At 39.3% G+C, this 17842-nt stretch overlaps 1 protein-coding gene across 6 annotated transcripts in view; it reads right to left on the bottom strand.

Annotated features, from left to right (window-relative positions):
- The window catches only part of GREB1L (GREB1 like retinoic acid receptor coactivator), a 142116-nt gene that overhangs the window by 20584 nt on the left and 103690 nt on the right, over positions 1–17842 (bottom strand). For all 6 annotated transcript variants that reach the window (XM_063326679.1, XM_063326682.1, XM_063326678.1 and 3 more), the window contains 8 exons: positions 14391–14717; positions 13362–13490; positions 12635–12769; positions 9844–10041; positions 7770–7950; positions 6226–6418; positions 4152–4285; positions 2714–3053 (listed from right to left, as the gene is read on the bottom strand). In XM_063326679.1, coding sequence (XP_063182749.1) covers positions 2714–3053; positions 4152–4285; positions 6226–6418; positions 7770–7950; positions 9844–10041; positions 12635–12769; positions 13362–13490; positions 14391–14717 — 1637 coding nt within the window. The remainder of the gene's footprint in view (positions 1–2713; positions 3054–4151; positions 4286–6225; positions 6419–7769; positions 7951–9843; positions 10042–12634; positions 12770–13361; positions 13491–14390; positions 14718–17842) is intronic.

Genomic DNA, 17842 nt, shown 5'->3' with positions numbered 1-17842 from the left:
GCCATGTTTTATGAGTAATATTCTCCAGCAGATGAAGAGGACTGAAGGAGGACTCACTAACAGATCAGTGACTCAGTGTGCCATTTGACCTTTTGAAAATCTCCACTGAAAAAAAACTATGATTATTTTTTTCTTAGCTTAGGAAGAGCACTATCTGGAATAATATTCCCCTTTTCTGCTATGGCTCTATTTTCTTTCCTCAGTCCCGATTTCTTTCTCCTGCCAATTTCACCATCCTCTGTATAACATGTACACAGAGAAAAATTATTTCTCCAACTACCTAACAACATCTACTGGCTCAATAAAGCAGCCACAGCAACAGGGAGATATTTTCTGGCTCGGCAGGGTTAGTCTGGCTGTGTGATCCTGCCTCTCCAATGATGGAAGTTTCCGTGAAAGTGCATGGCTAGAAAATGAAACAGGGGAAGACAAATACAAAACTGATATTCTTTCTGCTAGCCTAAGGACTTAAAAGAAGCCTGAGTGCCTGGCACTTTGGGCTGTAAACTTGCATACAGAAGGTGTATTTCTTGACCATCTTACTTAGGAGGGCCAGAGAGCTGCGAGCCCTCTGGAATCCTCGCTTCTGAATGCCTCCCAAACGGTTTGATTCTAGTTACACTTAAAGGGTACGCCATGACAGCAAGCCTGTTATTTAAATTATTTTCCACCTCTTCCTTCATTCCGTAGCTCAGGGTGTGGCATCCCCCTTGAACCTGGCTCCCTGATGGAGTGGACAGACGTGTCTGTCTGGCCAGAGGGCCAGTCTGACAGAGAGTGGAACAGTCCAGCTACCAGCACTGCAGAGACAGCTGCCCACCTTCCCTGCCCTGCTGTGGCACCACACGCACTGCTAACACCCCCTCAGGGAGAGGCTAAGTTAAGTCAAACTTTTCAATCGTGGCCATTAACAGCTATAAAGTTTCCCTCCCTGCCCCTGAAAAAGGTCAGGATGAAGTCTCATCCTCTTTGCAACCAACAGCAGTTATTGGTGGGACCACCATTTCGAGCCTCAGCCTCACTGGAAAGCACTCAGTAGCCTCATATTGCTCTCCCCTACCCGCCTGCCCCCCCCCCCCCCCCCCCCCAAAAAAAAAAAAAAGGCCAGGGTGCTCATAGTGGAAGCAGGCAGCAATCAGTTCTCCACTTCCTCTAGACCGCCAGCTTCAGGACTCCATGTAACACCAGGAGAAAAGCCAAGCAGCACAGAGACTAAATCAAAATTTTCCGCAATAAACTAGACTCAGTGGTAGCATGGCAGATGAATTTTATAACGGACGTATGCTTACACCATTTCAGATATCACGTTATCCCAGGCACCAGACTAGCAGGTACAGCAGCTCAGCACAAGGCTCATAGGAGACCTTCACCATTCTAGAGCACCACTGGGAAAACCCACCTAAAAAGACACTACAGGCTTATCTTTGGGGCACTGAATTCCTCTCCTCACTCCCTTCACATGCATGTTTCATAACTGAGTGGGTTTTTTTCTAGTCACCTGCAAGGAAAGAAACAAGTCCAGAATCCTACATCTTTGTTTACTCCAAAAAAGCATCTTATGTTGTGGGGGAGAAGAATAAGAATTATGTAGAAGTTTTTTCATTCTCTGCATGATCAAATTTCTCTGTTTCAGATCAATGGCTACAAGGATATTCACCTGCAACAGCTTCACACTCAATCCTGATCTGCACCAAAGGCCTCACAGGCTGCTCCAGCAACCTGTAAGGGACCACAACCCTTTACAGCAAAGGGCCATAAAGAAGCCCTCACATGACTCACAGTCCAGAATGATTTAAGGTTGGAATCAATGCCCAGCTCAAAAAGAACCCCAGCAGCGCAGAGCTGCGTTCTCCCATGTGGTTTTCTCCTTCACAACTACTACTTTCCTCTCTTCCTTCTTCTGCTGCAGACAAGGCTTGAGAAGCAGAGGTGGTAGCTTCTTTAAAGGACATTTTATCTGCTTTTGGTTGCAGGCGAGCTCTTTAAGAAAGGTTCACAAAATTCATTCCTTTTCTGTGCAGTTTTGAATACACTGTATAACTCATAGTAGAAATAGAAAATTAATCTCTCTGTGAGACTTAGAGCAAGGATCAGGACAGATAACCAGTATTGTGTTCCGGCTGGTACCTAAGGCAGGTATGTTCCCCTATGTTTAATGTGGTGAGGTTAATTCAGGAAGCGGGTTTGGCTAATTGAACCATGCTCTTAGAAATCCATGCAAAGGTTTAGCTTGGTGCATATATGCTGTGCAGAAGAGGCTTTCAGCATGCAGTGGTTCAAGAAAAGAAGTCTATGACAAACAGAATACTTTACCAGTTATCAGAAGAGCAGAAGATGGATGGACAGAGCAGACAACAGATACACTAGACAGACAGATAAGTTGTTGGAAAGAATTAGTTTGCCTAAGGAGGTCTGAGCTCTGCTTTTTGAGATTCAGAGATGAAACCTATCTGACTCATGCTGTTATTCAACTTCAACATGAAAGGTAACATAGTGTTTGACTTCATGGACTAGTAACAATTCAATTTTCTTCAAAGTTTCTAAATCATTTATGCTCATCAAAAGTACAGTAAACTTCCATGGAGACGAACACAGAACGTGCACTCTTTTCATATAGAATAATTAACCTATAAACATGTGGCAATGAACACAAGGTGTATGACAGTCAGATGACTACAACAGGCACACAAAGAAATATTTAGTTTCTGCTAACCTTCAACCGTGTCACAAAGTGCTTTGCAACAGTAAGCTCTGAAGCAGGATTCCCAAGGAGGATCTCAAAACGATACTGCAGACCTAACTTGTCTCTTACTTCTTGCAACCTCTCCTTGGCCAGCATGGCCAGCTGCACAGACGGCACCCTAATGACGAGCATGTGGCCACAGCCATTCTTATCCTTTCCTGGAGAAGTGATAAGGTCATCCATTATGCTGAGCGTTTCAGGTGTGCTGTGATCTCTTAGTGAGGCCATGGTCGTGAGAGCCATCAGAGCTTGGGAATACTGCTGAATGAGAAGGTAGCAGCGAATCACCATGCTGTGCAGCCGAGGGTACCTTTGAGGAGATACAGTTCTACGTTAGCACATGCAAAATCATGTCAATGCCTGAAAATTAGCCAAAAACCAGGACTATGTGCTAAAGAAATGCCCTTTTTTTTTTCTGTAGCCTTTGATTTTCATGGACAATAATTTTGCACAAAATCTGTGTTTTAAGTAAATGAATTTAACACGGTACAAATGCAGAAGATAAAGAGTCAAGTCCTGCGCAAAACTAACAGGAATTACAAACTTCTGTTATCTTCATATGGGCCAAAATTTCTGCTAAAGATCTTCAACTTGATGGAGATACAGATCATCTCCGATCCACACGCACAGGCTAATAATTGCTTTACTGTCCACAAGCTTTTTTCTTCTACGAACTCGGAGTGCCATCACTGCCTTAGGTGTCTTGTGGGAGAAGTACTTAATAATTTCACACATCTCACCCTCTCGCCAGAAAGTCAGACTTACCAATGGGGATTGCTGGCTCTGAGACAAATCTGAACTTCCATTTTGCCTTTTAACTTACATAGCCAATATTTCTTTCCCTCTCATTACAGCTATATGCGGTGATAACAGATAGGAACTCAAAGTAAATTGCTAAGAAAAAAAATAAATTAAAACCTACTCAAGCAAAAAAGCACTCCATTTCTAGACATTCCCCACGAGTTCACTCACCACCATAACACAGAAAAAACCCTACACTATTATGCCTTGAGTGCTAGTCTTGTGCCACAGAATTCCAAATGACTAAAACAACTAAAAGTTCCAAATTTCTCTGGCCTCTTTCTTGAGTAATTTAATAGACAATATGGGATCCATTTGAATAAAGTTTTGTGTCTGTCTTTAACTAGTAGGTACAGTAGCTCACTCTGTATACCATAAGCCAGTCATTAAATCACCACATTTTTAAAACGCTTTTTACTCCTCCTCCCATAAAAATACCCACTGCATTTTTGCTACTAAACCAAACGTACCATTTCTTATAATACCAAAATGTCTGCAATGTCACAGGTCACCATGTCTTCATCCCCCTGTGACGGGGCTCATAAAGGTATCTGTATCCTTAAGATCCCAATTAAGCAGAATCCCAAGCTCCCATGTTACTCTTTACCTTTCTAAAAGTGTGTTGACCATTTTTTCAAAGGTTTCATCACATCTCAAAAGGGGACTTGTGACGCCCCATTGGAGGGATTTGCTGTATTCATTCAAACCAAAGTACAGCTTGTCTTCACTTCCTGCATCATCCTGTTCCATACAGAGACAGCAAAAACATAAGGGAAACTGGAACCAATTTTAATTTCTTTTGTTTAAAAAGTAAGTGGAAAGTATTTTCTGAACCAAAGCGTCCTTTCTTTTCATTCATTCTCCCTCAGTGATGCTATTTGTTTGTTTCAAAGAATATAATAATATTTAAATTGTTTTTTTACTTAACTTATTATTTGTCTACAGCTAGGAAAGACAGGTGTAGGTCCTTGCAAATTTTTCAATATAATTCTTACCTGTGAATGTAAGGGGTCTCTAGAATCCTGCTAATTATTTTCTGACTCCCTGTCTCTGGCTTTCTATCTCCTGACAACTGTTATCTCATTTCTATTTAAAACAGAACCTAAAACCGGAAGTACTAATTTCCAAACTTCTTCTTGACTGTCAGATTCTACACATCTGTAATGGCAATCAGAAAATGATCATTTCTTTGCTGGAATATAAATCTGCAGACAGCAATCAGAAAGGCAGAATATTTGCTGCCTCAAATTTCATGAGGATTTTGTTGGAAGCACAACATGGTCTCCAGTGCATTTACATCACCAGTAATCACCAGGAATGTAATTAATCACATACAGCCTCCCCTTTTTTTGTGGGTTGTTTTTTTAATCATAAGACTGAAAGTTGTTGATTTTTTACTTTCAGGAAACAAAAAATTGTCTAAACCATTTTACAGAAGGTGACCACAATGGCTTACATTAACAATCAAACAAAAAGCAAGCTTTGAATATTCATTCACTCCCTCATTTCCACTATTCTGTTTGTTTGACTTTAACTAATTTTTTTACAGCTACTACTTTAAGACACTTTACAGAAACCAACGGTCCACTCAATACAATAAAGTCAAACTTGATACAAATACACCAAATAAGGAATAGGAAAAAAGGCTATTTTTTAAAGCAGGTTTTGCCAAAACATCCTCAGAATCAGCTGTCTGAATTGGCGAAAAGAAAGCTAATGGTGCAGAATGTCCAACAGACCTTTCCCACCTCTTCTCTGCACAATAGAGTCATAGAATCATAGAGTCATAGAATCATAGGGTTGGAAGGGACCTCTGGAGATCATCTAGTCCAACCCCCCTGCCAGAGCAGGGTCACCTAGAGCAGGTTACACAGGAACACGTCCAGGTGGGTTTTGAATGTCTCCAGAGATGGAGACTCCACCACCTCTCTGGGCAGCCTGTTCCAGTGCTCTGCCACCCTCAGGGTAAAGAAGTTCCTCCTCATGTTTAGGTGGAACTTCCTATGTTCCAGTTTGTGCCCATTGTCTCTTGTCCTGTCCCCGGGCACCACTGAAAAGAGCCTCGCCCCATCGTCCTGACACCCACCCTTTAAGTATTTATAAGCGTTGATAAGGTCACCCCTCAGACGTCTTTTTTCCAGACTGAAGAGACCCAAATCCCTCAGCCTTTCCTCATAAGAGAGGTGTTCCAGTCCCCTAATCATCTTTGTAGCCCTCCGCTGCACCCTTTCCAGCAGTTCCCTGTCCTTCTTGAACAATGATGGCATCTACTACACCATAACTTGTTAATCTAGCATACAACTTTTATTAGTAACAGAGAAGTAATGAACAGACTTGACAGGCTACGTGACATATAACTTAGAGTCAAAAGTCAGACTGCTTGAAAATGGAAGGCCACCTCCAGAGCTTTATGGCATGTCTACATCGCTTTGTCTAACCAGAGTGTAGAAAGTATTACATGACTGGACAAAGAAAAATGCGTAGTTCTAAATGGGCCTAAATGTCATTGCTACCTCTACCATCAGCATCCCAGGGTTGTGCACCTGGAGCCTGAGAGAACACACTCCAGCAGAGAAAGAGCTCCCTCCTAACATTTTTTCTTTAATGCACATCTGCTAGATTCTGTTAAGTGTGAAGTCCACATTAAAATTCACAGTTAAAATTAACAATTAAACACTTACCACAGTGTCAAATTGTATCCAATGTACCTCATTGCTAGAGCTGATCCTGGACTGCTGCGTTTGCAAGGCATAAGGAAAAGAGCTGACCTGAAGAACAAGGAGGTTGAATGCTTCAAGGACCTCCCTGCAATTAATAACTCTATCAGCCAGACCATGACTAGGCTCACCATGTGACAGGGAACTTGAAATGGCACTGCAGAGATAAGAATGCAAAGAATTGCCTTACTGACATCCTGAGATTCAACAGATTACTCTCTTCCTGCAGAAAAATTTCCAAATGACCATGGCACTGAGAATCACAGCTCAAACAACAATTTGGAAGGGTGAAGGATGTCAAAACGATTTGAGTGTTTTCTGTGGATAGACTCAGGCAACAGGGGAAAAAAACCTAAACAAAGAAACAAAATCTGCTGACCGTGAGAAGGTGAATCAGTAGGCCAATTTCAAAGAGCATCAGGCAGAGGAAAACAAAAATAAGCCAAAGCTGAAGAAATCCTTCTCACTAAGAAACTGTTCCATGAGCAGTGGAGTTAGGATACAGTAAAAATTTTACAAAATCCAGTGGATTTTCCAGCCTGAAACATTCTCCTTAAAAGACTGGGGAACCTGAAAGTCTCCTCATGTTCTGATTTCCATCTCCTGGAATTACCTTTGCCTCCAGAATATTCAGGAATTCCAAATCCAGTGTACAGCAAAGACAGTAACAAAAATGCGATGGGGGGACGAGGTAGGAAGAATTTTTTTTTTAATCTATTTTCAGCTGTCCTTCAAGGAAAGTATGTTTTTTATTATAACTCTGAAATTCAAATTAAATCTCACAGCCTTATGCACCATGTCTAAATCACATTAGGATTATTCTCCTCAGTTTACTCATGGAACAAAAGCATAATAACTAGCTTTACTTATTTCTTTCTTTTTCCATAGTAAAGTTGTGATCAGTGTGAAGAAGTGTTTCTGCACATGCGTGTATGTGCCGTTCTATTTATAAGTAACATTAACCAAATTCAACACAGCTGTTTTTTAAATCCTTACAGTAAAAAAAAAAAAGAATTTTAAAAATTCTTACAGTAGCTAGGGCATTTTTCAAATGATGCAGAGTTAAAGGTCTGTAAGCCTTCTTATATTAAAAACAACATCATCATCAAGGATAAAAACATGAATTAAAACATGAGTGGATTGTGAACATGGGAGAGATTTGGGTTTGAGTAGAGAAAAAGGAGGGGAATAGGAAAAAGAGACAAGAAGAGCAAAGAAAGTTGCAAAATTCATTCCTTTTTCCTGGACTTCAGTACCATAGCACTTAGCCCTAAAAACAGTCTTGTTAGGGATCCAAAAATCTGAAACTAGTCTCACCTATCTGCAACTGAATCAGAATTAGTTAACAAATATAATGGGCAAGCAAAAAGATGATTTTTGATTTTGAGGCACAAAATGCCTCAGGTCTAGAGAAAGCATCAGGTGTCAAAGATGGTAAGTCTTTTGAAAAACCTAACTAAAAGATACTGGGAGAGGATGGTTTTCCTTTGGTAGATTGAAGCAACTACCTTGTTAAATCCACATGGGCATTGTCATGAACCAGCACAAACAGCGTATAGGGATTCTGCTTCACTCGTCTCATGAAAACTTCAAATTTTGTTTGAATCTCATTGTCTAGCCGAACCACGTATTTCTCAGCTTTCTGATATGCCGTTCCATTGTCTTCTAGACCCAAGTCCACAAGGACACCTGTCAGAAAGAAGAACGTAACAAAGGTATCTTCCTTTCAGTGCATCTAAAAATGAAGTGTCAACTGCAGGTTTCCATTTGTCCACCAATATCAGCACTTAGCCAAATCACTGATACGCCCTAGCAAGAAGATTATCCGAATGCCTTTTCTCTCACAATGAGGCCTGAAATGTGCTTCTTGGCTTCTGGATTTCCTCCAAAAAGTGCCTGAAGGCCTTTCAAAGACTTCTCATATTAACAAAAAGGAAAAAAAAAATAATCAGGCCTCCACAAAAATTTCCAGAGCAGCGCTCAGTTGGCTATGCTCCATGATCCTAGGCCAAACTTGCCTACGTTTAGCTAATATATTAATCCTGCTTGAGTCAGAAAAAGTTATCCTGACCTTTCCTTTGCAAAAGTCATAAATTTATATAAAATTGACTCTCGCTAATATAATATCATATCATTTTTTTCATGCCCCGCTTCAACATTTGTGTCAATACAACTACTATCTAGCAGTCTTTATAATGATAGATTGCTGTCATATTCATAAAGCAGGCATGACATAATGTATATGGCTTTGAATGCCATTTGAATTAAATAAGTAGCAACAAGCTACAGTGAAGTGTGGGTCAATTTTCGATTTGACAGGGTTTTAATGATTTTTAAAAATTATTCTAAAAAGTAAAGTAAAACCCATTCGTTTAAAAAAAAAACCAAACAGATGTGAAATTCTGTTAACAGATATGAGAAAAACTCTGATTTAGTGCGTAGCAGTCTGACAATGTCTGAAAAAACAAGGAATGGAACAAAACCCCCATAAAGTTATGTCATAAAGAAAAAGAAACCCGTACTTCAAGTAATCTATTTTATTCTTTTCATTTGACCAGTAAAGTATCACAAAGCAGAGAAAAAAAAATACAGAGATGGATCACAATATTGAGCAATATTAGGGCATATCTGCACAATCACAAAGTGTGAAACTGTTTAGCTTTATTTTTAGTAGAAAATAAGAGGAAAAAAGCCAACAGCTACCCAAACCCACTCATAGACGCATTACACCAGAAGCTCGTATTCATATTTTTCAAATGTAAATGCAAGGTATTATTAGATAAAGCTGAAGGCAGAAAAAAAATGTCCAGCTGATTAAAAAAAAATCCTAAATACACAACTATCCTAAGGACCTAATTACTCCCAGATTGAATTGGAGATTAAGAGCTAAAAGGATCAAACATTTACACAGGTAGTCCCTAGTTCTATTTGACAGTAATTTTCTCCCTGGAGAAACTCTTATGCTTTTCTGGACATGTCAGTCACTAATAGAGTGCATAACAGAGGTCATTCTCAAGGGGGACATATTCCATAACATGTCCGCTAAGGCTTTCTCGCTCCTCTTGAAGCATTGGGTACTAGCCATGGTCAGACACAGAACTCCAGACAAGAAACCTCACCATCTGAACCAGTATGGCAATTACCGTGTGCCAACGTGTATGTATTACCCAGGCATTTATCTACCTAGTAAGAGAGCTTCCTGCACATATGTCTGTGCTAATATGAGAGCATACGCACAAATGCGTGCCTAGAACAAATAGCACTAACAGCTCTAAAGGGATAAAAGATCTGAACAGTTGCATTTGCTCATCCCCTCCCTGTTTTGACAGGTAAATGCTTCTCCACGTCACACATTCCTCAGAACGGCATGAATATGGCAATTTCTTTTGACGCTCACGTAGTACAGCTTGGGCCCAGTTTATGAAAGGAAGATATTTAGAATTCACCAATTGTAACAACTAATGGAGCTAATATTGGACATACAAAATACATGCTGGAGCAACGTACTTCTCCATTTATACAAGATACGATTTAATAACACCACATACTTTGGTTTAACAGTCTCTTTTCCCTCCCTTTTACCTGATTGTCGAATCCGTTGAAGGGTCTGCTGCACCAGGACTTCTGAACGGGGAACTATAACGATGAAGTCTACTTTGCTGAAGTGGCCCAGATCCAGGCTCTGATTGCCACTGTCTGCTATGGCACAAACCTGGGACAAGAGCTTTCTGGCAACTGTGAGCTGTGGCTGGTAAATTTGGAACGTATCAACATCCAAATCTAGAGTGTGTTTGTTTGAAAAAGAAAACAAAACACAACAAGAAACATGTTTACTTTCCCACCCCCCCAGTAAACATGACCCTCCAAACAGCCTACCCTCTATTATCAGGGGGAAAAAAAAAAAAATAAAAAAAATCACTCACCAGAATAAGTCTCAACACTCTGGAGGAGCTGGGTCCAGATCACAAATGTCAACTTTTTGATAATATATCAGATGACCTCAAGCACAATATTGCCCATTTTTTAAACGCCCTAAGTGTTTTAGAGATTTTTAACAGCGCAACCCAAGGAAACCTCAATACCAATACAGTGAAATGCATACTGTTAAATGAACCAACACATAATATCCATGCATATATATATATAAAAGATGTGTATGCGTACATACATAAAAAGCATATATATACACACACAGAGGTCTAATGTTCTCCTGAAACTTGCAGTTCTCCTTCAGGAGCTTCCCTCCATCACTCCTGCTGGGAGAACCAGCCATGGGTGCTGAGGTTGCTGTGCTCAGGGCACGATGGGATGAGAGCCAGCACGCCTATTAATCTGAGGAAACTGAGCCTGTATTGATAATTCTGTCAAAAACGACTGTAACATGACAGCAGGTCAGCTGGGAGTTAATTTGTACATCATCTCTGCTCTGAAGTACTGAGCCCCACTCTAAGTCATGACTGAGATAGCCGTACATCTATATACTGACTGATAGCAATATACACTGTGAAGGGAAGATGAGCAACTCACCTAGGCAATAAATCCGAATCATTGGCAGGGGAGGGCATTTATTTCTTTGGAGGTTTCTTGATTGCTAACAAAATTTTAGTCTCAGATTTATTTGAACTGAATAAATGTCAATATAACACTAGCTTCAGAGAACTGGGGGGCTGGAGCTTTGCTCTCTATGGACATGTACCAGAGCGATCATGTTTCCTCAAAGAAAAAGCATGTTCCTATATTTCAGTATTTCCAGTAGGTAAATTCTATGCCAAACAATCCATGTTTCACTAGGCCCTGAATATTTTCAGCTTGCAGATTACCAAATTAAGTCCTATAATGCCATTACGGTTTTTGTTTATGTCAGTTTTTCCTACTACAAATTAAATTCTGATTAATGGACTGTTTATCATAAAAATTACCTAAGACAAAATTCTTTAAAAAAAAAAAAACAAAGAAAAAATCCAAAACTACTGCAAATTTCATACACAAGAACTATTGTGTTTTTAAGTAGTAAGCCACTTTATCAAATCTTGCAACTTACATGAAAATTGGAAAGTGTTTGGGGAAAAAACCTGGCATGTTAGTTTTATACAGACACACGTGTGTTTCTATGTGTGTGCGTGCTTATCTCCTCTTCAAACCCACCTCGTCTTTATTTCAGTAGATCTACTATGGGAGAAAGGTCCCTCTCACTGCCTAGGAGACTTACCTCTCCTTTTTTTTTATTCAGGAAAATTCTCAGTAGCTTCAACCACTGTACAGCCATATTTTAAAGACAAAACTTGCTCAAAATAATTGTTAGAGAAAATGTGAAGGTTTAAAAAAAAAAAAAAATAAACCAAAACACTGCTGCACGTCATTACATAATAAGAACAAAAAAAATAACAGAATCCAAAGATCATTCTCCCTTCAAATTAATCCTGTGAGGAAGCCTCCTGGGGGTGTCAGAATAAAGTACCTGTCAGCCTTCCTAATTGGGTCTCCTGATCCATGTGGAGACTATAAACCACCGTGCTTTCCTTCAGATCTAACACTGAGCTGATCAATTTAAGCTAACTAATGTGAATCAAGAGCAAACCTTTCTTTCACAGTGAAAAAAGCTTTACTGGAGGGTGAATTTGCTTTGATGCTAGACCTAAAAGAATCTCAGTGTTCTCAACAGCTCAGTGTATCTTTTACCATTGCTGTCATATGAAAAGGAAAGTATGGTTAAAACTCAATAATGGAAGAATTCCAAAATGGGAAAATGATAATTAACATTTTTTGATAGGTAATTCTAGGTGATATTTTGCACCTAAGTGTCTCATCATATTAAGCTGAATAAGATACATCTCAAATAAGCAAATCATAGATTACACTTGCCTAGCACTTTCAGTCCAAGATCTTAAAATGCTTTCCCTGAAAGTTTAAGCCTCAGAGCACAAGCCTGTAGTACATATTATTACCACTTTACATGTGGAAAGTGAGGAATATCAAAAGTTAAGAAATGGGAGGACACCTGGGGAGATCAGAATGAGAACACAGTTCCCCTCTGCCTTAAGCCCAAGTTCCTCTTCTAGGTGCAAAAGGGTGAGATGAGTCCACACTGACAAGATCACAAAGGAAGATCTTTTCTACTCTGCCTAGTGCATAACAGAAGATCGCGTATTTTAGTTTAGGAATTATAAAACATAGGGGAAGAAGTTGCTGAAGGTTACTACTGAGAATTTTTTGTCTGAGAGATTGCTGTATTGCTACATTCAGCTGGCAGTATTAATATTTGAAGGTTGACACGCTGACTGCAGCGGTGCCCTCAAACTCTTCTGAGGCACGCTCTTTTTGACAGTTAACAAACTACTCACTTATTTCACGTCTTGCACATAAAAAAAATTACCTGGTTCTTGCGTAGAAGCCATGGCAATTGCCTCCTGAGATGACACACACTCGCTAACATCTCCATTAAAAGGAATAATGACACTTTCCCCTCGCTGCTGTAGCATTTTCTCCAGCAGCTTGTCCAAATCATCACCTAGATAAGAATTATCAACACCAAATTATCTGGAAGCCGTTTCAGACAAACAATGTAGAACATTACATACACACATGTTCTCACATAGCTGATGTCGAATCTGTGAAGGGGCAGGGGACTGGAGATACACGGAAAAGAGGGAGGGAGAATATTTTTCTCTTTTATTTACTGATTTGCCAGTTGAATGAATTCCAAGAAAAGAAACCACAGCTGAATAATTTCAGCTCTGTGCCTTTACAGCTAGCAGTGACATCTGATGATGACAAAGAAACACACACTACAAAACAACCTCTAAAACCTGTGCTAAAAGCACAAACAAGAGAAGACTCATGCACTTACAGGTGTCCCGCCATCACATTCAGCAGTATAAACACTACTAAAAATGTTTTGCCACAGGATGAGTAACTCACACTGCACAGGTGAAGGAGACGAACATTCCTTTACATGCAGTGAGTGGACAGCAGGACAGAATGCCTCTCAGTGGAGAGGGGCAGAGCTGTATTCGTGTGTGCTTTAACTGTTGAACAGGAGACACACCACCCTAAAGAAATGACTGTCTTGGCTATAACTTCCGTTTCGTAGGATGACTCACCTAAAGATGTATTTTTGAAATGTGATGCCAGGAAACTAACTTTCCCTGTGATGAGCTCGTAACTGATCTCTTTTAAAAATTCACTGGTGGTAAGCATGCTTTCTGCCAGTGCCCTAGATTGATATTGACCTGGAGAAGAGGGGGAAAAAAGCAAGAGCAATATTCAATACAGTGCACTATCAACACATCCTTTTCATCCTAGAGGCATGGGGCATGCTGATCCTCAGTCATGGATCTCCACTGCCTTTACCCAGTAGACTGGGAGAGGAGTCCCAAGTCTATTTTGCTAGTGATGGAAGAATTAGTTGTATCAGCGTAGCACATTCTTTGCAAGCTGTTGCCCACAGTTTTGCACGCTTGGCTGACAAATGATATGCAAAATAAGTATTTGTACCTTAGATGGAATGGAGGATTCCGGTTAAATATGAAAAAAATAATTATCCCTAGTGTGAAAAAAGTAAATAGTCGACATTACTGATTTATCTGCCTACAAAGGAAAGAGTAGTCGTCAAAACTCACTTCCACCCAGACATACTCATGCACACACAAACATCACAGCCAGTCACCAATGTGGAATTTGAAAATCAACTCGGTAAAAAGGATAAAAAGCACGTTCTGTTTTACAGTGGTCTGCAGAAGACTGTGGTCAATCCAGTATTGCCATGTGAAATAGCACAGCTGTTACACAAAACAGAGAAAGACAAACTGGCTATTTTGTAACTGCACCACTTCAAGTATTTCCTAACTTCACGAACAATGAAGTTTCAGGCCTCTCAAGGAATAGTAATGACTAGCATACAGCTATTTTTCTAGATCCTCATGGACATCAGTACTCCAAGTACTACAAAGGAGAATAAAAAGAAGAAAAAGGGATTTAAAAGCTGAAACGACACTGCGACATTGCAGTGTAACAACGCAAAGGACAATGAAAAGAAAAAAAAAAGGGATTTAAAAGCTGGAACGGTGACTCGAGAAAATTAATTCAGCAAAATTGCACTGGTGTTTGAAGTGTACTGCAAATATACTCACCTAGGACTACTACGCAGAATTCATTTCCTCGTATCTTTGATGCACAAATGGCAACAACATAATCTGGTAGCTTTTGCTGATGTTTCATTTCATTGAGAGACCTCAAGGTCTCTGAGATGCCCTCTGCCAGCGAGTTCTGGGTAACAACCACATGCACGAGGTCCCGGGACACACTAGCGATTAACCTAGCAAGCCAAGGGAGTTGACCTGGTGACACAGAGATACACTGTGCGCTCATTTGCAAGGATCGCTCTCTCAGAGTGAACTCCTGCATAGCTTTCAACATGATCTGCTCAAATTCTTCCCTCAGGGGTATCTGGTCAGGACCTACATTGAAAACAAATGAACACAAGAACAGTATTTCATATCAAAATGTTATTGAACCAGGAATAATCACACGTCTGTCTTGATCTGACAAGCTCCTTCACTGGACTTTTTACATTTACAAAACCCACTCGCAGCTCAGGGGATGCCTACCCACATGACATATTCTTGCTTTTTCATATTAGAAGTCTCTGGCTCCCACCATCTCCTTTTATTTTATTTTTTTTTTTAAATAACCAATTCCATCTTACTCCTAGCTTTTCTACCTTCAGAAACTGTTGGGACAAGCAAGGGAGTGGGAAAACATGTGCTTTTTGCATGGAGTAAGGATTAATCACATAGCCTCCACATGTTTTTACAGCAGAAAACCTAAATGCTTATCCTCACAGTTCAATCGCAGCCATGCAGTATGACAAAGCCTGTCAAGTGGTCTTCGTTTTGCTTTTTTCTCATCATGCATACTAGTAAACTAAGCACGGATATAAACAAACATGTTTAACCTCTTCTTTTTCTTTAGTTAAATTAGTTTAATTTAGCAAATCTTCAAACTTCTAATGTTAAGATGTACGTGCAACTTTAGATCTACATTCCCCAGACTTTGTAAACTGTATTGCAAACTTGAATTGGCAAACAGAAATATAAGCTATCCTATTTTATAATCAAGCTCCCAAACTCAGCTTCAATTAACATTTTGGTCAGTAAGATTTGTCTCATTGTCAAAGATACTCGGGAACAGATGAAAAATATTCCTGAAAACAGAGTAAAAAGTAACAATAGTTTAGATTTCCCAGATCCCATGGCAGTGCCAAAGGAGACAGCTTCACGCTTCAGCAGCTTGCTTTCCTACGATTAAAAAGGGGGACTTAAATACCACAGGTATGTGAAATGCTGTGTTTTGGTTTTTCGTTTTCTTTCAGAGCCAAAGAAAACAAGCGAAAGGAGCACTGGAGAAAAGGAAACAGAAAGGTTGTGTGAGAAGCAGGGCAGGGAGTGGGCAAATAACCTATAGTACAAAATCTGTAAAAACTGCCGCCTGTTGTCATTTGGGCTTTTTGAGAAGTAACATATGGAGGGTGTCACTATCCAATTACCATAGGATGGTAGGACAACTATAGACTTGTAAATGCAAGGCTGTTTTCATTTTTGACGCAAACCAAAAAGTTCTGATGAGTCTAATTTAACAAACATGGGCATAATTCTCTATAGTTCTCTTTTTTGGAAATACATTTTCTTTTCCCTTCTAAGACAGCATCATGTATTTTAGATCTTTGAATCTTGAAACAGAAAAAATAGACATTTTATTGATAAAGAGATAAATCATCTGCAGAAATAAACTCTAACATACCAACCACAACAAAAAAGTTGTTATAAACTAAAAGAAATAAAAGCAAGCTTTTGATGATTGAGGGGGGTTACTTAAGAGATAAGCTCTAGACACAAGGATCACCATGAAACCAAGAAAATAAAAATTATTGTACAAATGGAAAAAAACTTCTGCATGACAACACACAGAATTTCATTCAGATTATTTCTAAGACAAAAACTCAAAAAAAATAAAGTTAGTTATGAGAAAGGAACTGATAAGGAAATATTCTGAAATTAATGAAGTGTTTAATACCACAGTTGGCTCATGGCAGTCTTTCTCCACAACAACTATCCAGAAAAACAATGGAACTAAGATCAGATGACAGGAAAGACAAAATGATAGATACTAATTTTGATTGTGAACAGTTTCATAAACACATATACAGGAATCTGTCAAAGTTAAAGGGGTATTTGGAAGCTTCTCTACAGAAATGAGTAGGCAAAGGATCATCTTTCTCGACTTCAGAAAATGAAACTGCAAAAAGAATAATACCATATAAAATTCATAGCTGAGAAAAACCTTATTAATATAGTTATGCTTCTGAAAGCACCTACAATTTACGACAACATAGTCAAATACCACCCATTTCTGGGTAGAAATCCCTCATGGTGTACCGCAAGAGAACTACCCCTCCAACCATCTAAGACCCTAGGAATTGCTGGAATAACCTCTTTGGGTGTCTGAATACCACTTGCACTGAAGACAGAGGCTTGTTCCTGCCTTGAGTTTGAATATGCATTCAGATACAAAACACCTCTGGGTGTCTCGGCATGAACATAATCAAAGCGATTCAAATGTACCACAACAAGAGAGAAGGGTGAACGATTTTGTAATTCTAGACAGGTAACAGAGGGTCCAGAAATACACTCCAGCTGAATAACCAAAACACAGACCTTAGCGCTGCATAGGATGAGATTGTGTTTGTAGAAACGGTAGAGTAATAGTAAAAGGCAGATGAATACAAATGACAGAATGTAACCCATGCTGCAAATATGGGCATTTTGAGGTATAAAAACAAAGCTTGAAAATACTTCACTATGAACGCTGCCAAAGATAACAAACGTGAAAACTGAGTGAGTACAGGAGACAGACTATAAAAAACCCCACTGAAATCAAACATACCTCTTGATCTTTTTTTACTTATTCCTTTATCACAATCAGTGGAATTTATTTATAGCAGTGCTATGGCTCACAATCACAGCTTTAACTGTGTACAGTCTTCATAGTAGGTTTAAAACGAAAGCGTCAGAAGAGTACTTATTTTGTTTGCTTTGATTTGTAATATCATTGTGAGCTTGCTCAGCTGATTTCTGAAGACACAACAGCATTGTGCTACAATGAATAACGTTGTCATAATCTTACAGGAAAACTGAAAGAAATTCTCAGATACATCTTCTTTCAAAAAAGGAGCATTTTCATAAATAATATCCATATGAACTGCGATCACAGACATCTGCAAACATATTTTGTACAAGTAGTAAGATCTGAAAATATTAGGTAAGGCTCAGTATCTTTTTCATTCTCGTGTCTGCTTTTTTATCTTTGCCTTTATCTTACTCTTTCCTAACATACTCTGGAAGAAAGAACAACTTTTTAGTCCTACTTTCTCAAGATAAAAAAAGGTTCACATGAATAAACTGTTATTTTATGCGTGTATTTGTCTCTTCTCCTTGTCAAAAACTTTTGAAGCTGGCTGCCCCCCAATCACCTTTCATCTGCGTTGATTTTACAAAATGGCATAAAGGCTCTAGTTCAGCACAAC

The sequence above is a fragment of the Chroicocephalus ridibundus genome, chromosome 2, assembly GCF_963924245.1.
Source record: "Chroicocephalus ridibundus chromosome 2, bChrRid1.1, whole genome shotgun sequence".
Classification (NCBI taxonomy): Eukaryota; Metazoa; Chordata; class Aves; order Charadriiformes; family Laridae; genus Chroicocephalus; species Chroicocephalus ridibundus.
Note: the sequence above shows the minus strand (reverse complement) of the source record. Positions and strands in the feature narration are given on the sequence as shown.